Consider the following 21811-nt stretch of genomic DNA (forward strand, 5'->3'; position numbering starts at 1 on the left):
GACTGTGAGCAAATCTCATAATCTCTCTCTACTCCAGTTCTCCATCTGTTAAATGGGAATGATAAAGCACAGACATGCTCTTCTCCGCTCCCTCTCCCTCCCTCCCCCAAAAAAACAAACCAAGGAGTATTCAGAAACACTTGTTCTTTTGGTATAGAGAGGCTACTATATTCAACCGCTGCTGACAGTATGCTCGTCATCTTGTGCTAACGGATGCTGGGTGCACCCTGTACGCCAGGTATTGAACACAGTTATGCCATATTCACAGTGGCCAATCAGCGTTTAACCACTGTTTAGGAGGGAGGGATGAAATTGAGCAAAGCAGTGTTTGACAGCCGGTGTTAAACATAGCCAGTTTAAGATATTCAGCTGTCTTGGATGTGGTCTGTAACGTTTTATGAATGCTCAGGCATCAGGTTTGTAGGAAACAGGGCACAGCCCTTCTAAATTGCATGAACACTCATCTCAGCGTGAGAAGTGCAGGCTTCTCGGTGTTGCCCAGAGGCAAGTATTGGCATACTCCTGTACTAACATTTTACTAGCAAAAGTGTTTGATACCTGTCCCTACGCTACCCACAGCGCAGGGTGGAAGTCCATGTTGCAGAATGTGTGGGACATGTTTCGAAGAGGGGGAATGGTAAAGATCACATCTAGAAAATTGGTTCTAAGGCACTTTTCTGATTTATGCTAAAACAGGGGACGTGTCGCCATGATGGCCAAAGCCTGATTTTAAAATTGGTTCAGCTAGTGCTGCTTATTTCTTTGTGGATAGGACCCTAATGTTCCAGGCATCAAAGTGGTCTTTGTTAAATTCCAATGAATAGTTGTTCATATTACACATACGAATGAGCATTTATGTATTGTGTGCGTATAAACACACAATTGTATAGTGGGGGAGTTCATATACAGAGCGATATAGTTTCCATTTACACATAGACTTCACGCACCATGTAATACTTTCTCAAAATCTCATGCAATTTCAATAACCCAAAACTTCATTTATACATAACAGAAATCCAAAGTTAAGGTATCTTCCACCCCTGCAATGAAAATTTAACTCTGCCCCCTTTCAGCGCTGCTCCACATACTTGCAATCTGCCCTCACAGTTGCTACAGAACACTTGGGAAACAGAGCACGTGAGCACTGTAGGACAGCCTAACACATTTTCTTTACTAAAGCCTGGTCTCTTCTTAAAAGTTAGATTCACATAACCCTGAGCTTTATAGTTAAGCCAACCTAACCCCAGTGTAGATGCTGGAAGGTTGATGGAGGAATTCTGTTGTCGACCTAGCTACCACCACTCAGAAAGGTGGATTACCTAGAGCAATGGGAAAAACCTCTTCCGTTGCTGTAGGAAGTGGCTATGCTACTGCAGCACAGCTGTAGTGCTGTACCTATCGGGTTCTGGGAAGCAGGCAGGCAAGAGCCTACCCACTGCTTAAGGACCCCCTCTCCCCCAGCCTAAGGGGAGGATCTACAGGACCGGGGTTTAGGTCATGTGTCACAAACAGGAACTACCTACATCTGGGCTACACCCATGCACTGAGCCTGCTCCACTCAAACCACTCCAGATTGCTACATTACACCTTCTTCTCCCCTTGCCCTGAAGATTCCTTCTGAGACCTTGCCTTCACTTACCCCTCTCTAAGCCCCAGAGACCACTGTTGTGTATGTCAGAGTACTGACAATCCCCATGGGGAAAAAGACACCCCTGTGCACCTCTGCTGACACAACCAACATAATTAATCATTGACATAAAGCATAATTGCTCTCTCTCTCTGTATACATGCGGCTCTGTTCATATCGTAGTGACAATTCTTGCCAATCTGCTCCAACTAATCCTTCCACCATTCAGTACAGTTACACCTAGCTCAGGGAATGCAGCTGGAGAGCGTGCAGATAAATGCTGGAACTCAAAGCTGTAGAACACAACACAAATGATGGAGCATTCTCTTTGTCCCTCCTCAGTCTACTTACTGTAGACTCCTAGATTTTTAAGGCGAGAAGAGACCATTTGGTGGTCTAGCTTGACCTCATGTATAACACAGGCCAGAGAATTCCAGTTACTCCTGTATTGAGCCTAATATATGTGATGGACTAAAGCCCCCGGTCTTGATCTGAAGCGATGAAGAATCTACGACTTCTCTTGGTAGTTTAACCTTTGCACCACCCTTACAGTGGCTTCTGCCAGCTCTAGGGCTGAGAGTGGAGCAGCAGAGTTAAAATTGTGTTGCAGGGTTGGTCTGTATTACTTCACTTAGTATTTCTAGAAGTTTAGTCACTCTCCACATTGTGGAAGGGCCCAAGAAACCACCACCAGGCAACCTTAACTATCCATTAATGAAGTTTTGGGGCATTTAATTTCCATAATTTAAAACAAATAATTTTCAGCATCATCATGTACCATAGCCCAGCTATGCCCATTTAGTGCCTCTGGCTCCTTGGTTATGATTATCCTGGCACAGAATGCACTGGCTCCATGTTAGTCCCTTCAGTGCCCCGACTCATCTCCATCTTCCTGCCTGTATAGCAGGGCTGGTTCTCCCTCCTTAGCACAGAGAAGAAGGTGTTGGTATGAGACCCACAAGTTGAGGAGCTGGGCCGAGGATGCAGGGACTAGCATGAAGTCACTGGGGACATGTTTTGGAGAGAGGGGACAGACATTGGGGATGCATGGATGTGGGTGATTTTGGAGGACAGATGAACATACCCAGCATGCCCCACTACACAGCTCTGACCCCCTTATTTTCATTCTGTTCTTCCCTCCACTGCTCCAACAACTGCCCACATTCCCCTTCTCTGCTTAGAACCCCCCCGCCCCCTGAATTCCCGCCAGCTGCTTAGACTCTCCCCTGCACTGCTCCAGTATTCCTGCTATCATGCCCATGGCTCTGACCACCCCCACCCCCAACTGCTCCAAGCCCCCTCACCCCCACTCCCGTACTCTCCTACTGCATTGAGCACCTCCACATGTCAGCTGCACCTTCCATGTTTCTGGTAAGCTTGTAGTGGCCATGGGGAGGTGGGAATGTGGTGGGGCTGTGAAGAGGGTATGTACCAGATGGAGGCAGGGAGATGCTGAGTCCCTCCCCCAGATCTGGGCTGAGTTTATGAGGAAAGGGCTCTATCCATCTGCCTGCATCAGGAGGCTCAGAGAGTCATGAAGGGGACCATTATCTCAATATGATGATTGCAGCTGAATGAGAACGCTTCATGGAGATTAACGTGACCTGAAATCATAGCTCTGAGGCATGTGAACTAGAGCTAAGAGAATAATTGCGTTCTTTGTTTTTGGCATTTGGTGGTCTCTTCCCCAAATATTGTTTTTTGGGCAAAACTTTAGGGGGAAAACACTGCTGAATGCAGGTAGAGAGTAAGGTATGGGCAGAAGACCCATTCTCTGAAAACTGCTAGGCGGTAGGACTTGAACTCACACTGCATAAGTGCGGCTCAGGTTCAGTGACCCCAAGCAGGTCACCCTGAGACACCCAGTTATTGTAAAAAGACTCCCTGAAAACCCTCTGGCTTCAACAGAGCCCTAATCTTGCTGCACGGGCACATTTCACCCTTTTAGGCACATCAGTTTGGCACATGCCAATCTGGATTTATAAACTGTACCCTTCAGTATAACTGCCCAAAGAGGCAATGGATGCCAGGCATTCGGTGGGATAAATCCTGGGTGGGTGAGATCAATGTTTGGAGTATTAGAATAATAGTTTGAGCCCCAGGTGTGTGGAAAATAAGTTAGAACCAGGTCATTTTATAAAATGTCGGATTATTAGGGTGGCTGTAATCTCTGGAACCCTTTGCTCAAATGACCCCAGCTTTGGATCACTAACCCTCTCTCTCTCACCTCCATGAGGCACAGCAAATATCAAGAGAGTCTGAATCATCATGTGGATTGTAGAGTACTTAGAATGGTCGTCTTTTAAACAGTAAGCAGCTCTCAGCTGTAAGCACAGCAGAGCTGTCGCTTTGCTATAATACACTTTAATACAACAATTGGCAAAGCATGGGAAGCAATAGCATCAGGAGGGAACTTACCTTCTCAGCACAATAACTGGAGAAAACAACCTTATATAGAATGATGGTGGATGTTATCATTAATGCTCATCTGTGTTGTGCAGAAGTGGAAAATATTTTTGTGCTGAGCTAACAGAGAGGCATATCCTGATTCAGCTTAGTCAAAATAGCAGATCCTTGCATGCACTTGTATGTGCTTGTCCGAGTTTCTTTTGCTATGGAAATTTAAGTCTCAAGAAAGCTTTTGTCTTGCTTTGTAAAGAATACTTCTCTTTGTTATTTTTAACAGAATGGAGCCTTTTTGTCTGTTTTCCTTGGATAACAGTATTACTGAAGATAGTGGGTCAGAAACTCTGGTCAAGTTCATTCTGTTGTTTCTATTGTTTACTAGCTTTAGAGTTTCCTTTCCCCTTTTCCAACTTGCTCTCCGCTCTGTCCCTCACTTCACTGGACTTTGTTTTTTCTACAGTTAAACATTAAATAAAAAGGGAAATTAGGTTATTTATTAAAAGTGAAAGAGGCTTCTATACTTTAGCATTTATTCCTAAGTAACGTGAAGAGAGGGGTTTTTAGCCTGCTTTTCCTTGGCTCACCATAGCACTGGGGAGCTCCATAGGTCAACCCATGCTTTGCATTCTTTCAGTGGAACAAAGACAAGCTTTGTTTCCCCCTAGGTGAGTTTTGTTGGAGGAACTCATTCACAGTAAAGAGAATAATAGGACTTCATTGTCAAAAATTTAATGCCAACAAATAAGTATGGATTATGACTGTTTTCTTGGAAATCCTCAGAGTATCACGGCTGTGGTTCACTGATACTACCACAGCATGGTGTAATGAGCAGTGTCTTGTTTATAATGTAATTTATAAAATATAAATGGCTGTGTAATTCCTCATTTAAAATGTTTGCATCACCATTCAAAAGCTAACTGTTTGTTTATATAGATTGTCTCTTGGCTTCATGGTTTCGGAGTGGGGGAGAAAGGAAACCTTCCAAATTCAGTCTGAATGTATCTAATGTCATTATACCTATCTGAGTTTGCAAAATGGCCCCAAAAATTGCTCTGAATTTTGAACTGTTCGAATTCGTCTCAGTGGCTGTCAGCTTGGAAGTTTAATGATGACGATTTAAATGTCATCATGGTTAACAATTTCACTGCTGAATGTTTTAGCAGGAGTATCAAGTTAATGTGCTTTTCCATCACTTTTGGGGTGTGTAGAGGCAAGAATCAGGAATGGTGGCAGTGGAGCAGATAATGCTGATAAATATTGAATGAGGAATTAAAGACCTCCACCCACTCGATGATGATGATACATTAATCCCCTTTGTCCTTGACTAAAAAGGGAGTGAAGGGGGAGAATGTACTGATAGCCTTTGGTTGCCTTCTGGGTGCCCCAAATCAAAACTGCTTCCCTGAATGGCAAGTTCCAGCTGTCATATCCTTTATGCCTTGTCCCCTCCCCTGCACCTCCAGTTCACATTTCTCATACAAAAGCCTATGGCACACTGAAAACTAAGGAACAACTAAATTAATTTATGTGTGTTCCTTTTTTAACAGGTAGTGATATTGTTTTTAGGTTACTTGTCAAAAGTGATCAGTTGCTACGGTCTTTGTACTTAGAAGTTGCCACCTTTATAGGCTTCCACATTCACATAAAGACCTGGTTGGCAAGATTGCTGTATGTAACAGTTTTACTCTACATTACTTATTCTTAATTATTGTTATTTCTTTTGTAATGTAACTTTTGGAAAGGAAGCTCAGATATTAGGTTTCAAGATTTTTTTTATTTCTCCCTCTGTCCCCCTCTTTTTTTTTAACAAGGGATCTCGAAGCCAGAGCACAGAGTGAGTTCTTTCGGGCCTTTTTCAGACTTCCGGGGAAGGAGAAGCTACATGAAGTTGCAGACTGTTCTCTGTGGACTCCATTTAATCGCTGTCACACTGCAGGAAGGATGTATACTTCAGACAGCTATATCTGTTTTGCCAGCAAAGAAAGTGGGTGTTGCAATGTTCTCATCCCCCTTAGAGAGGTAGGGTCTGCTGATTGATTTTAATTTTACACTGTGCCTGTTTTTTTCTGTTCCAAACCACTGCTGTCAACTAACTTAGCTGAAAAACAGTTGTTTTCCATAGGAAGGAGATGTGTGGAAGAGAGTTGCAATATGTTTTGTTCCTATCTTCATTAGCAGATGAATTTCTATATGGCAGTTGGGTGAGGTAACACATTTCTCAAAGTAGTATTGCCGATTAATACAGTGTGATGTAACAGAAAGGTACCTTGCAAAACAAGAGATTGATCTATCCAAGGAATAATTGCTATTGGCAGTAACAGTGGCCCAAATTCTCCCAATCCCCCCTCAGTAGGCAGGGGGATGTGAACTGGGAAAGTCCCAAGGTAGAGGTATGGAAAGAGGGAGTGCCAGTTTTATTTATTTTATTAACTGTGGTAGCACCCAAACGTTTCAAGGATTGGGGCCCCATTGGGTGCTGAACACACATGCAGAGAAGAATGGAGGGAAAGATGCCTCTGTATCCATGCAGTCTTCCCCCAACCAAGCCTGTGGGGATTCCACACACAAGGGACTACTGATTGGCAGTGGATTGTCCTGTGGAGCTGAGGGAAGCAGGGGGCTCTGGATGCAGTGCCGACACACAGGTCTCCAACACAGACACGATAGTCCAGTCTTTTAAAAAAGACTTGTACGTTTTTATCTAATGGAGATTTTTGGAGACAAAATTTACTTCTTGGCACTCTGGTGTAGAATCAATAGAATTGGTTTCTGCTTTCAGCAGAATTAAGTGGCATTTCCCCCTCACTGCAAGAAGTCTGGCCTTCAAGTATTATGAACATTTCAGTATATTTCATTTAGCCTTTGTCTGGCTCATGGATGGCAAGTAATAACTGCCAATCAGCTATTTTAAATGCACTGGAGTGGGATGCTGTTTGATTTTTAAATATTTTTTTTTCAATCCCTGTGCCTGCAGTTGTGATCTCTTAATGATGAAGCTCTCCTTTCATCCTGAACCAATAACAGCAACTTCTCAATGGTATCCTGACCCTAGCAGTGACTTGTAGTGACACAGCATCTGAAAACTTGTGGAAAACAAGTGGTGTAATGTACATAATTGGAGACAAAGGCTTTTTAATTTCATATCTATCAAAAACTGTTTGGCTCACAGGGTTAAAAACTTGATTCAATGCTATTGGTCAGAAACTCTGTATTTCCTCAAGAATTTGGTTATTTTGATCCCATTCCAATTGTTGTTTTAAATGTCGGCAAAACCATAGCTGTTTGCCAAGATTTTAAAAAGTAGCATAATGATTCTGAGTGCCCAGTTTGGGATACCTTAATCTGGCATGAACGTCCGAAGGTGGGTGCTCAGATTTTTGAAAATCAGGCTTCTTTAAGATGTCTTATGTTGAGCATTCAAAATCACAAGTTACTCTTGAAAATCTTTAGACTGAAGGGGGTAAGGTCATCTGTCTAAAGTAAAGAAAATTTAATCGGTCTTGATCTTTAGGATGTATCTGACCATTTAGACAATCTGAATAGTCATAATATCAGTGTGCAAAGAAATGTATCCCTTTATGTACATTTCAGTGCATGTACAGTATATCAGAGAGTGTATTTGAATGGTGACTAATACATTTTCTGTCATGTTTTTGGAATAGGTGGTTAGTATAGAGAAGATGGAGGACACTAGTCTCCTTCCCAATCCCATCATTATTAGTATAAGGAGCAAGATGGCCTTTCAGTTCATTGAGTTGAAGGACAGGGATAGCATGGTGGAGAACCTGCTTCTGAGACTAAAACAAGTCAACACCAGCAACCCAGTGCACTATAACTGCTTGGAAAAAAAAGAAACGGTACTAAACATTTGATCTGTTTCAAATTGCATAATGATGATGATACTTAGCCTTTTGTCCAGCATCTCCTAAAATCATAACTAGGGCAGAAAATTGGTCGGAAGCCTGTGATTAAGGACGGGATTAGAATTCAAAATGATGGTGACAAACTATCGAAATGGTTTGAAATAAATAGGATGACATTTAATAAGGACAAATGCAAAGTACTAAGAAGGAATAATCAATTGCACAAATACAAAATGTGAAATGGAAGGAGTACTGCAGACAAGGATCTGGGGGTTATAGCGGATCACCAACTAAATATGAGTCAACAATGTAATACTGTTGCAAAAAAGCTAACATCATTCTGGGATGTGTTAGCAGGAGTGTTGAAAGCAAGACACAAGAAGAAATTCTTCCTCTCTACACAGTGCTGATAAGGCCTCAACTGGACTATTATGTCCAGTTCTGGGCACCATACTTTGGGCAAGGTGTGGACAAATTGGAAAAAGTCCAGATGAGAGCAACAAAAATGATTAAAGGTCTAGAAAACATGATCTATGAGGAAAGATTGAAAAAACTAGGTTTGTTTAAGAGAATGAGGGGGGACATGATAAGTGTCCTACGACGTAAAAGATCCTTAAGAAAAGGAGGGTGATAAATTGTTTTCCCTGGGGACGGGACAAGAAGTAATAGGCTTAAAATGCAGCAACGGAGATTTAGGTTAGTTTGGGAAAACTTCCTAACTATCAGGGTGGTTAAGCACTTGAACAAATTACCAAGGGAGGTTGTGGAATCTCCGTCATTGGAGGTTTTTAAGAACAGATTAGACAAACACCTGTCAGGGATGGTCTAGAAATGTAGTTCTGCCTTGGGGCAGGGGACTGGACTAGATGACCTGTCGAGATCCCTGCCAGTCCTATGTTTCTATGATTCTGTGATTTACAATTTACGAGTAACTTCTTACGGATTAATGTAATGAGGTTTTTTCCTATGGTGTTTATAAACTGTAGGCTAATTAACTGTGTGTTTGGTATAGTATCTTTTGAATTAATCTATAGTAAATTCTTTTCTACTGTATTGTATAAACCATCAGGGTATTTTATTCTTTGTGCGGGACCAAAAATGCTCAATATTTAACCAGGAAGCTAAGAAACACTGAGTGACAGATAACAAGTACTTGCTGAAGTGAGAGCATTACTGCTTGTATTTCAAAAGGTTTCCTGGGACAGTCTTGGGGAAGAAAGTTGGGACTCTAGGAATCCCAAGTGGGAGTGCAGGGCAGAGCATGACACTTTGATATCCTAGAGGATTACAGGCAGTTTCAGTCTGAGTGTCAGTTCTCATGACCTCAAAGACTTGGGATTCAGCTAAGCTGCCAGGAACTCAGCATTTTTCAGGAAGTAGCATTTCTACCCTTCCCTTCATGTCTCTAGGAGGCCTCTCCCACATGGTGTCTCCCCACTGAGGAATAAGGCTGTGGAGAACTTCCCTCCCCTCACATCAGGGGGCCTTCAGACTTCTCCTTGTTCACTTTCCTGTGTTGTTCCTCCCCAGTATGAAAAATCAGTCTTTTCCTTAAACTAATGCTCACTCTGTTTCAAAAATCATCCGTCCTGCCCCACTCCCCTCAATCAATTCAGTAACGGTTTCTGGTACTCCAAAAATTCACTAATTATTTGATGTGAAAACTGACCTGCCACAGGTTGAATCCTGGACTGCTGTCTGGTTACCTTCTAAGGCCTCACCATAGCTAACTTTCCACTACCTGCATGATAATCCCACTTGGAACTCAACCCCGGGAGACACGGGATGATCTGTATGTGTCTGTCCTGGAGCTCTGGCTACCGTGCTAGGGTGTTGGGACAGTTTATAAAAACCTGGGATTGTCCCCACTAAATCCAGACTATGGAGTAGCACAGTTGTAAAGGCTACTAGCTAACTTGTCTCTAAAAAAGAATAGAAAAACACTTCCTGTTCCTTCCTAAAAAATATGGGAGAAGGTAGCAATGGAGTCCTGATCTAGTGGTGCTGATCACCTACAGCTCCCATTGACTTTACGTAGTGACTGCAAGTGCTCAGCAAAACTACTAATTAGTCCATTATTAATTAGGTGCCTAACTGTGGATCTTGGTACTTAATTTTAGGTAAAAATTTTCAAATTTGGGCAAAAGTTAAGACTATAACAAAGTTACCTGCTTCACTAGTTTGTGTTGGCTCTTGTTGTCTCAAACATTATACATACAGTACAGTTTTTTAAACTCTTTCCAAAAATTATTTTTCTTCAATTCTATGTTGCAAGAACTCTCTCGTGTTTCATTCAACATGTGTGTTCAGTGACTGCGAGTCCCGGGATTTGGGAATGGTGGCGTCCCAAAGCAAAGACAAGAGTGAAGGTGAAAAGGAGAGCAGTCATTTGTTAAATGCAGAGGCACTAAGATCAGTGTTTCACCAGTCCGGAGCTGAAGGGAATGACTTTAGGATGGTATGTACAGCTGGGGTGCAGTTGTAAAGTAGCTTTTAAAAATAAGTCTTAAAAATAACTATGGTAACTCGTTTGGCCAAACCCTCTCTTTTAATAAAGTGAACTATATATAGCCAGGAAAGTGTAAGTGTGGTTGTGTGTGTTTTGAGTTTAAACTATAGTAAGCTTCTTTGTTTGTTCGTTTGTACAACTTTGCCTGCCTGGCTCTTTTCTCATCCCACCCCCAAAATATTTATTTACCACCCCTCCCCCAATACGTAAAAACTGGTGTCTCTTCACACTCTTCTTTTCACATGATGTCACAACCACAAATGTGTGAATTTTTGAAAATGGTGTTTTGATAGAGAGGAGGTGTTGGATCCGTCTGCATAGTTGCAGCACTTGTACTTTATCAGGCTTTCTTATTACTACTGCCTCTCAGCAGTGCTATCTTACCAGAGTTATAATGAGCTAGTGAATCAAGCAAAGGACTCATAGTATTCCTGGTAGCAGTGTAGCTCTCCCTTTAAAAAGCAAAACAAAACTAGCTTTATGGGCCTGTGGAGTCCACAGTTGTCTCTGCTCCCTCAGACTCCCAATTGATTTGGGGAGCCTGGTACAGTTATTGTCAGTGCTACTATCATTTAAAATAAGTTGTTTGCCCTTTTACTTGTGATCTTTAGGATAATCATGGTTATTCACAGTCACAAGAACTAATCTTTTGGGTCTGTGAGAACCATGGCTGGAGATTTCTTGAAGGCTTTTTGGGAAGCCTTCTGTCCACTTCATGAGTGTGGGAAAGGGGCCCTGCTGCCCAGGCTCCCCCGATGAATGTCGAGCTGCTGCAGGCTCCTTCTGAGAAGTAATTGTGACCTCTGGCAGCTTTGTAGTGAGAGAAAGCATGAAGTAGTGGCCAAAGCACAACACTAGCACCTCCTCTCCCCAGCTGCAGAGTGGAGCTGCTTCAGCCTAAAGGCTGTGAGAGAGGAAAAAAAAGGACCAGTGGATCCCTATGCTGCACTAACTCGCAGGCAGTCCCTATGGAGCTGGGCTCTGGCACACAGTGGGGCTCTCATTGTCTTGCCTAGTGTTGCTCTTCCCTTGGGCTGTGGGACTGCACAGGTTCCTCCCCAAGGGCAGAATGGGGCAGAATTTGCCCCTTAAAGTAGATCTCCCATGTCTATTACCACATTTTCTGGTCCAAAAGAAATCCTTATGAAAGAGGAAAATTGGGGGTATTTAACATTTTTTGTATATTAGACCTTAAAAGCACACTGCTTGTTTTAAAACGTATCCTCTGATTTCCAGTCCAGGGAACAAATAAAGGAGAGATTGTGGAATGACCATTTTGCAGAATATGGCAGAACTGTGTGTATGTTTCGCACAGAGAAGATTAGAAAACTTGTTGCAATGGGAATCCCAGAATCTTTACGAGGCAAACTCTGGCTCCTCTTTTCAGGTGAGAACTCTGTAATACATCTTGGATATAGCCAGGATCCAGGGCTGAACGTAACTACAGATGCAGTTAGGCAAGAAAGCTCCATAAGATCGTTCTTCAGCAAAGGAACACTGTGTCCAAGCTGGATATTTTGGCACATAATCCCATCACATTCTCTAGTGGAAAGGAAGGAAGGATTGGTGCTCAGCTACTGTTGGGATAGTATCTGTATAAATACCTAGATAGAACAGTAAGATATTTTTATTTTGTGTCTCATAACTGGTTAGTGGTGCGCAGAAATAATGGCAATTTTGTCAATGTAATTAGCATAAAATGCCATCATGTCTTTATGAAATAATGTTCTTTTTAAGGCAACAATTAGACTATAATATAAGTATTGATTTAATCTGAGCTAAATCTAACTATTTTGAAGTTATGACATCTTTAGATCTACAGTGCTGCTGCTTCCCTTAAAGCACTGGCAGGAATCTATAGCTGGAAAAGACTTACCAAGTAAATTTGTTCATTGCCCTGTCTGAGCAGGATTGTTCTCTACAATGTGATCTCCAATTTGTCGGGTCCAGTTTCAGACACATTTGCAAGGATTACATACTTTTATTTTTGGAGTTTTTTCTTTTTGAACATTACATTCAATACTGAATAAATTTATCCTAGCAATGCTTTTAGCAGGGGATGTTTCACAGTACAAAGTCAGTACCAAGCGGTTTTTTCTTCTACTGTGTGATTTAGGCTTTAGTAATAGCTGTTTCATTTTCTATGCAAACATTGCACCTTGGAAAATCAGTACTAGTATTTTATCTCCTTTTTAGGTTCAGGGGTTTACTAAATGCAAGTAATGTCTAATTTCATAGACCTTTGGGAAAAAAACCTCTTCACGTTTGTTCTTTTGATAAACAATTCACTTAATGACATTATACTGTACCTGAAATCCTCTTTTAACCTCCTCATGTTTTCCTCTTACTGCTGCCTTCAGATGCTGTAACTGATCTTGCTTCCCATCCTGGTTACTACGGAAATTTAGTGGAGGTGTCAATGGGCAAGTGTTGCATAGCAACAGAGGAGATTGAACGTGACCTGCATCGCTCATTGCCTGAGCACCCAGCCTTCCAGAATGAAACTGGGATAGCAGCCTTGAGGAGAGTTCTGACAGCTTATGCACATAGGAACCCCAAAATAGGATACTGCCAGGTGAAGACTTATTAGCATGTGGAAAAGTATGTTAATGCTCTCTCTCTCTAGAGGAATTCTCTGCTTACTCAGTTTTGTTATCTCCTCTGTGTGTTTTGCAATGGCGTTGTTATAAATAACATGCTTTGATTTATTGCATACATAATGAAAGAATAATTTAAATGTTGTGTAGTTTTACTCTGAAAAACGAGTATGTAAAAATGGCCCTTTCTGACTCAGACTTGTTCCCTGTGTATGTTCAGAATTTTCATTGAGAATCAAAAATAAGTTCCCACTACTGTTGTTAGTGCTGAGTGCAAGTTATCTCATGCAGTGCTCAGCCAGTGAGCAAAGTAAACCATCCTACGAAGATGAGCTTCACATAGGGGACCCTGTGCGGGGATTTGGTAAGCTGAAATCCTCCTCTTCCCAGACTGGTGGCAAGTACATAGCACCAGTGCAGTGTAATTGCAACCTATTGGCTCTAATAATGTCTCCGCCTCCCCTCATGAGTTCTGACCAGGGGAGTAGTGTAGTTCTAGATCCATGAGCCAGCTCCCTTATCTTCCATGCAGACACCTCTACAGAGGCAAAAAACCCCATGTTATGACACGGATGCCCATTTTGCGTCTTGACAAATATAATGCTGTGTTTTGCATAGTTGGTTCATGTTGCCCCATATGAAGAGTGGCATGTATGAACTTTCAAATCCCCCTATGGCTTAAATTCTTAGCTGGATTGCAATAATATAATTAGTCTCTCCCCTTCTCTCCCTCAAAATTAATATCTCCACAGTAAAGAGAGCAGTGTTCTGTGGTAAGCTGTCAGACTGTGGGAGCCCTGGGGGTGAAAGGCATTTCTCCTGCCAATTAATTAATGTTTTATCTGAAAAGTTTTATTGTTGTTTTTTAAAGCAGCCCTGTTGTTGGAGAAAGGGGTGGTTCTGCAGCTAATACATCCCATTTTCTTCTTTGACTTCATAACAGTCTATGAATATTTTGACCTCTGTGTTGTTGTTGTATGCCAAAGAGGAGGAAGCTTTTTGGCTGCTGGTTGCTGTGTGTGAGAGGATGCTGCCAGATTACTTTAATCACCGAGTGATAGGTAAGCTTGTCTCTCTCCCCCTCTTTCACTGAAATATTACACTGAGAATGAGGGAGTGAAATACTGCAAGGCACCAGGACGAGAAAAACCTTCCAATTCGGATTTTGTTTACAGCTGTGCAGAATACCGTGTGTGAATTGGTATGTGAGAGCACCATTCATATTTGTAAAAAAAGAAAAGGAGTACTTGTGGCACCTTAGAGACTAACCAGTTTATTTGAGCATAAGCTTTCGTGAGCTACAGCTCACTTCATCGGGCATCCGGATGTAGCTCACAAAAGCTTATGCTCAAATAAATTGGTTAGTCTCTAAGGTGCCACAAGTACTCCTTTTCTTTTTGCGAATACAGACTAACACGGCTGTTACTCTGAAACCATTCATATTTGTGTAATTGCTGTTTGCTCATTACAGGTTTCACTGAGTCTGTCTGAAATATTTCAAGATTAGTAAAAAAAAATTACAGAAGTACATCTCGGCTTTGCAGTCATTTTCTTTTGCTGATCAGGGAGATGGTCCATTTATACCGCAAGTGTTAAACCTTGCACACTTTTAATTAAAAACAGGCTAGCTACTTGCTAATCTGTGTTACTGTAAAGTATTGAGTGTTATTGGGATGTTTCCCCCAGCTGTATGGATGGCATATGTAAGGATATGTTGTGGTAATTATCTCGTATCTGACATGCCTGTGATATCAGGGTGCTGGAGGAATATAGGATTGTGTCTAAAATTACCCTGGAGAAAGAGCTGATCTCAACCCCGTGTTTCTTGGGCTTCAGAGTATCCAGTGGTGGGAGAAGCAAAGTTGGGAAATGGTAACTTCCACCCTTTATGCATCTTGTGCTCTACAGTGTGCCATGCCGGATGTGTCTGCTTGTTCTACAGCGAAGGTACCTTTAAGACACAGTAGGTCAAACTTTCAGAAATGTGCATTTAAGTTGCTTGTGTGAAAAGGTGTAACTACATGCACAGTGCTTGGCTGCAGATGCAATGACCCGTTTTATACACTAACCTTAGGCATGTACTGTTAAAAAAAAAAAAAAATTCCGTTGTTTGCACTTGCTTGTCCTTCACAAACTGTTTTTTAAATTGAAGCTATTTGCTTTATGTTGAGTTTTATTCATTTTTCTGTCTTTACTGCTAGCCTTAGTGCTTGTATCCCCTGGTCACTGAATAGGGATAAGTGCAGGCATTTAGTTTAAGTGAGAGGAGTATTGCTCTAGGGTCAGCTAGCAGAAAGGTTAATGGTGTGGTAGTTGATACCACCTACACAGTGGCAAAGTGTTTCATTCTCAGCTGGTGATTAGGCACCGTTGTGTCCCATCAGTCAGAACCTGCTCCTCAACTGCGAACATGGCTTTCACTACCATTTTGATGCTGATGACCTGCAGGTCTGCCTCTCAACTCTAGATTTGCCTCCTTCCATCCAAACTAAAATCTCAGCCTGTCTTTCTGATAGCTCCTTGTGGCCCTCCAGCCGTCAACTAAGGCAGAGGTGGGCAAACTATGGCCCGCGGGCCACATCCGGCCCATGGGACCATCCTGCCTGGCCCCTGAGCTCCTGGCTGGGGAGGCTAGTCCCCAGCCTCTCCCTCGCTGTTCCCTCTCCCCCATAGTGATGCTGCCGTTCGGGCAGCACTCTGGACGGTGGAGCTGCGCACTCCTGCAGGGCAGAGCATCTGGCTCTGGCCGGGCAGCACGGCTCCAGACATGCTGCTCTGAGCGGCATGGTAAGGAGGCTGGGGCCAGGGGGGTTGGATATGGGACAGAGGGTCCCGGGGGGGCAGTCAGGGGACAGGGAGTGGTTGGATAGGGCAGAGATTCGGAGGGGAGGGGGGAGGAACAGGAGGGATTGGATAGGGGGTGGGGTAACAGAGGGCCTGTTGGGGGGAGGGGTGTGGATAGGGATCGGGGCAGTCAGGGGACAGGGAGCAGGGAGGGTTATATAGGGGGTCGGGTCCCGGGGGGTGGTTGGGGGCAGGGGTTACAGAAGGGGGCTGTCAGGGGACAAGGAGCGGGGAGAGGGTTGGATGGGTCGGGGGGGTTCTGAGCGGAGCAGTCAGGGCGGGAAGTGGGAGGGGTCGGATAGACTGTTTAGGGGGCACAGCCTTCCCTACCCGGCCCGCCATACAGTTTCACACCCTGATGTGGCCCTCGGGCCATAAAGTTTGCCCACCCCTGAACTAAGGGCTTGTCTTCACTGCAGAGTTAACTTGAGCTTTTACTCAGATGATTTCCCTAATTTGATTCCTGTCCATGCAAAACTCTGTTACCTAAGCGTAGTGGTGCTTTACATCCAAGCTAGCTGGGCCATCCTGGGCTCTAGGCTAAAACTCAAGTGCTGCTTACACTCAGGCTGATTTCCTGCCCACTTTGCACTGTGGACATAGGCTAAACCACTTGAGTGATGATAGTCCTCCAGTGCCTTCCCACAGTTCTTCCTGTGTGCCCAGAAGGACAGACAAGTTCTCCCACAATTCACTGGGAAAGAATTGTAGCTCATTTACTGCAGCACTAAGAACCCTGTGACATGTTCTTAGAAGTCATAATGTCTCACCCTAGTGAGAGCAGCACCAGTGTGGGTGCAGCTGAGTGGACCCTCTTGGGGGGTATGGGTTTGCAGGGTGGCTGGTCACACCTGAGTTAGGAGTTTTCTAAAATATATTAGGAATAAAAAGAATTCTGAAAATGCTATTAGTCCATTACTAGAGGGAAATGGTAGAATTATCAGTAATAATGCAGAAAACACAGAAATGTTCAATAAATATTTTTGTTTTGTATTTGGGGGAAAACAGATGATCTGGTCTCATCATATGGTGATAATACCCTTTCCATTTCACTAGCATCTCTGAGGGATGTTAAACAGAATTTACTAGTTAGACATTTTTAAATCAGCAAGTCCAGATAACTTGCATCCAAGAGTTTTTTAAAAGAGCAGGGTGAGGAGCTCGCTGGACCATTAATGTTGATTTTCAAAAAGTCTTGGAGCGTTGGGGAAGTTACAGAAGGCTGGAAGAAAGCTAATGTTATGCCAATTTTTAAAAATGGCAAACAGGATGAACCCGGTAATTATAGGCCTGTCAGCCTGACATCAATCCTAGGCAAGATAATAGAGTGGCTGATACAGGACTCGATTAATAAAGAACTAAAGGAGGGTAAAGTAATTAATGCAAATCAACATGGGTTTATGGAAAATAGATCCCATCAAATTAACTTGATATCTTTTTTGATAAGATTGGTTGATAAAAGTAATAATGTTGATGTAATATACTTAGGGTTCTGTAAGGCATTTGATTTGGTAATGCACATTTTGATTAAAAACTAGAATGATATAAAATTAACATAGCACACATAAAATGGATTAAAAACTGGCAAACTGATAGGTCTCTAAATGTATTTGTAAACAGGGAATCATCATTAAGTGGGTGTGTTTCCAGTGAGGTTCAACAGGGACTGGCTCTTGGCCCTACTCTGTTTAACATCTTTATCAACGACCTGGAAGGAAACATAAAATCATCACTGATAAAGTTTGTAGATTACACAAAAATTGGGTAGTGGCAAGTAGTGAAGAGACAGCTCGCTGATACAGAGCAATCTGGATCACTTGGTAAACTGGACACAAGCAAACAATATGCACTTTAATATAGCTAAATATATACATCTTGGAACAAAGAATGTAGGCTATACTTACAGGATGGGGGACTCTATCCTGGGAAGTAGTGACTCTGAAAAAGATTTGGGGGTTGTGGTGGGTAATTAACTCCTAATATGACACTGTGACCAAAAGAGCTAACACAACTCTGGGATGCATAAAGAGATGAATCTCAAGCAGGAGTAGACAAGTTATTTTACCTTGGTATTTGGCACTGATGGGACCGCCACAATATTGTATCCAGTTCTGGTGGCCACAATTCAAGAAGGATGTTGATAAATTGGAGATGGTTCAGTGAAGAGCCACAAGAATGATTAAAGGATTAGAACACATATCTGGTAACAATAGACTCAGAGCTCCATCTGTTTAGCTTAACAAAGAGAAGGTTAAGGGGTGACTTGATTACAGTCTATAAGTATCTGCATGGGGAACAAATCGGGCTTGTCAGGCTAGCAGAGAAAGGTATAATATGATCCAATGGCTGCAAGTTGAAGCTAGACAAATTCATACTGGAAATAAGGTATACATTTTTAACAGTGAAAGTAATTAACCATTGGAACAGTTTACCAAGGGTCATGAAGGATTCTCCATCACTGACAATTTTAAAATCAAGATTGGATGTTTTTTCCTAAAAGCTCTGCTCTAGGAATTATTGTGGGAAGTTCTATGGCCTGTGTAATGCAAGAGGTCAGACTAGATGATCACAATGGTCCCTTCTGGCCTTGGAATCTATGAAAAACCTGGCTGCTCAGACCTAGGTGCCAATAGCCCGAGTTCACTCTGCATGGAAGATGTGCCCTAACCCTTAACATGACCAAAGGGGAATTCCTGATCTCCCTCCGCCCCACCCCCATAGGTCAGATAACAGTGTTATTCTTCCTGTTGCTCAATTTTGTAATCTTGGCTTCATCTTTCACTTGGCCCTCTCTTCTGACTGTCATATCCAGGCCTTGTCTAAATGTTATTGCTTCTTCCTGTACAACGTTTCCAAGATCTAGACTTTCCACTCTGCCCACGCTGCCAAAATTCTTGTCCAAGCTTGGATCATTTTGCCACATAAATTCTGTAATCTCTTTCTTTCTGACCTTGACACCCAAAACCTCACATCCCCTCTTTGGCATGTGACAGTAACACGTCCACTCAAAATCCAGCTGCTAAAATCATTGCACTGACTGTGCCACACACAGCCCTTAACTCCCTCCTCTAGCTCTCCCTCCCTGACAGCACCAGAGAGACTTCTTGCTCTTACTTTCAGAAATTAGCCCTACCTTGTGTACCTGATCTTTTACCTTTATTGTGAGGGCCTCTCCCTCCTCCACTGATGGCAGCCTTGATCACCTGAGTCTGCTCCAAGCACTTTTCTTCATGCCACCCTTTTCAAGTGGGAAAAGCCTCGGAGCCACAGCCACCTCCTCCTCCGAGTACTTCCTCCAAACTCACCTCTTCTGGGTTGCTTACAGGCAAGTGTAACCCCAGTAATGGCTAGGCAGGTGGCAAGCTGTGAACAGTGCTCCTGGTTGATTAAGAATTGGGTGTATCCTATCATTTTTTGGTTACCTTTTCTCCCTCATCTCCCACCATGACTTGTTGGTCTTCTCTACTTGTTATGTCTTGTCTTTGGCTTTCATCTTCTGTTTGTACCGTGCTTTAGCACAGTGAGGACCTGGGTTCAGTTCCTGGCTCTGCCACAGCCTTCCTGTATGATCTTGGGCAAGTCACTTTGCCCCTCTGTGCCTCAGTTTCCCATATGTAAAATGGGGATAATAGCACTTCCCTCCCTCATGGGGTGTTGTATGGGTAAATACATTAAAGGTGCTCAGATACTACTGTTATGGGGGCCATAAAAGTACCTTAGATAGACATGGTGGGCCACTGCCACAATTTAAACATTTCTAATAACATGGCCTTTTCTAAAATGTACAGCACTTCATGAATGTATAATATTAAACTTCTGACTTCACAAATCTGATATCTATCCTCCATGCTGTGTCTCAGGCACAAAATGCCTTCTCTACCCCTGTTTGCCAAGCTACCTCTGCCTTCTCATTGAGATCCTTCCTAAAAATCCACTCTGCCTCCTTGCCTGAGAGAGTTAGGTTAAACACACACAAACTTAATGGAACTGTCAAGTGGAGCCCATGTTTTGCTGAGTAATCATGTGATCTTATTGTCACCTGTTCCCTTCCTCTCTTGTCCCTTATCCTTTTTGTCTGTTTGTGGTCTGAATTAGATGGCATGCGCTGCGAGGTGGGGATTGTGTCTGTCTTGTTTCTCAAGAGGTCTTAGCATTCAAATTATTATAATCGTCTTGGGATCAGGGTTGGATCTGGCCATCTCCCATGGTAGCATAATTTGCATACTCCCCATCTCTACTAGGGTGCCTTCTTATGACTTGATGTAGAAAGTCCTAAAAAACAAAATTGCTGTATCCAGTGCTTTGGGATTTGGGTTTGAAAGCTGAAGCTTTGGGCTTCCTGTCACAGGTGATACAGGATGTGCTCTGCGTTTGGGCAATAGATGTTTTGAGTGATGTATCATGGAGATTCGTATAATTTGATTTTTAACCCAGGAATTTCATAGCAAGCAGAACTTTCTGATAAGGAGAGGAGAATCTGGGCTGGGAGAAGAAACATGGGTTGCGTGAAATAACTGTAGAGGGGATACAGAAAATGACTGGCAAAGAGAACTCCTTTTTGTATACAGTGAACATCTTTAATCCAAGGCCCTGATCTCGCATATCTGATTTGCTACTATTGATTCTTTACACATGTTAAGTCACATGGACTCCAGTGAAGCTATTCATGGGCACAGGGGTGTGGGCTAGTAGATAAGATTGCAGGATCAGGGCCTGAATGTGCTCCACTTAGAAAGATGGTCTTTAAGGCACCAAGGAAAACTTACATCCGGGAATGCTAAGAAATTACTATTTTTTTATAGGTTTCAGAGTAACAGCCGTGTTAGTCTGTATTTGCAAAAAGAAAAGGAGTACTTGTGGCACCTTAGAGACTAACCAATTTATTTGAGCATAAGCTTTCGTGAGCTACAGCTCACTTCATCGGATGCAGTGGGCTGTAGCTCACGAAAGCTTATGCTCAAATAAATTGGTTAGTCTCTAAGGTGCCACAAGTACTCCTTTTTATTTTTTTATAAATACCCTACTTTTTACCAAATAAATACTTCCTTGAAGAGCAGCTTTTTATTTTCCACTCCAGTGCAGCTGCTCCTCTGCTCATTTGTTTGCAGTTGGTTTGTGTGTTGAGTGCTGAACTATATACACCGGAAGGAAGGGTTTTTTTGCTTTGCTTTTATTGCATAAATCCCAAGTTGAACAGTAATCCACTTTTCAAACTGTTCTTGCTAGCACTTAGGTAGGAAATTGTCCATATGAAATAGCTGCTGCTGCTGCTATTATTTTATAGCACCCAAAAGGATGCCATGCACTTAACAGAAAATGACACAAGCCTTGTGCAAAAGAACTTACAATAAGTAGTATAGACGTGACACAATGGTGGGGGACGAGGTTTATCACTGTAGGATAATATGGTTACTCATTTCAGGTGCGTACACATCTTGGTGGTTCAGATTTCATTCTGTTGATTTGGCAGCTGTTGAGTTGCAGTTAACTGTAGATCTAAACAAATCCTTTCGCCTCAGCTAACCCTATAGTTTCATTGTGACTTACAGGTGCTCAGGTAGACCAATCAGTATTCGAAGAGCTTATAAAGGAGCGACTTCCAGAACTGTCTGAACACATGAAAGATCTGTCCACCTTGGCTTCCATTTCCCTTTCATGGTTCCTTACCCTGTTCCTCAGCATCATGCCCCTAGAAAGTGCTGTGAATGTCGTAGACTGCTTCTTCTACGATGGAATCAAAGCCATTTTCCAGTTGGGCTTGGCTATTCTTGAAGCCAATGCAGCAGAACTATGTAACAGCAAGGATGATGGGCATGCCTTGATGATTCTTAGCAGGTATCCTCCTCTGTCTGAACTTCAAATTATACAGTACTTTCAGTACTTGCTCTGCTTTAAAACTAATACAAAGGAATGTGGCTACGGTATCAATAGTAAGAAAAGAATATAGGATAGGCATATGCAGCAG

The 21811-nt window shown here is 42.7% G+C and overlaps 1 protein-coding gene across 4 annotated transcripts in view; it reads left to right on the forward strand.

Annotated features, from left to right (window-relative positions):
- Positions 1 to 21811, forward strand: part of TBC1D8 (TBC1 domain family member 8) — a 73715-nt gene that overhangs the window by 45434 nt on the left and 6470 nt on the right. For 3 of the 4 annotated variants that reach the window (XM_075130459.1, XM_048857687.2, XM_048857709.2), the window contains 7 exons: positions 5845 to 6052; positions 7696 to 7890; positions 10172 to 10354; positions 11642 to 11792; positions 12766 to 12980; positions 13946 to 14063; positions 21396 to 21681. In XM_075130459.1, coding sequence (XP_074986560.1) covers positions 5845 to 6052; positions 7696 to 7890; positions 10172 to 10354; positions 11642 to 11792; positions 12766 to 12980; positions 13946 to 14063; positions 21396 to 21681 — 1356 coding nt within the window. The remainder of the gene's footprint in view (positions 1 to 5844; positions 6053 to 7695; positions 7891 to 10171; positions 10355 to 11641; positions 11793 to 12765; positions 12981 to 13945; positions 14064 to 21395; positions 21682 to 21811) is intronic. The other variant, XM_075130466.1, reaches the window with a different exon arrangement.

Source organism: Caretta caretta, chromosome 1, assembly GCF_965140235.1.
Source record: "Caretta caretta isolate rCarCar2 chromosome 1, rCarCar1.hap1, whole genome shotgun sequence".
In the NCBI taxonomy this organism is placed as follows: Eukaryota; Metazoa; Chordata; order Testudines; family Cheloniidae; genus Caretta; species Caretta caretta.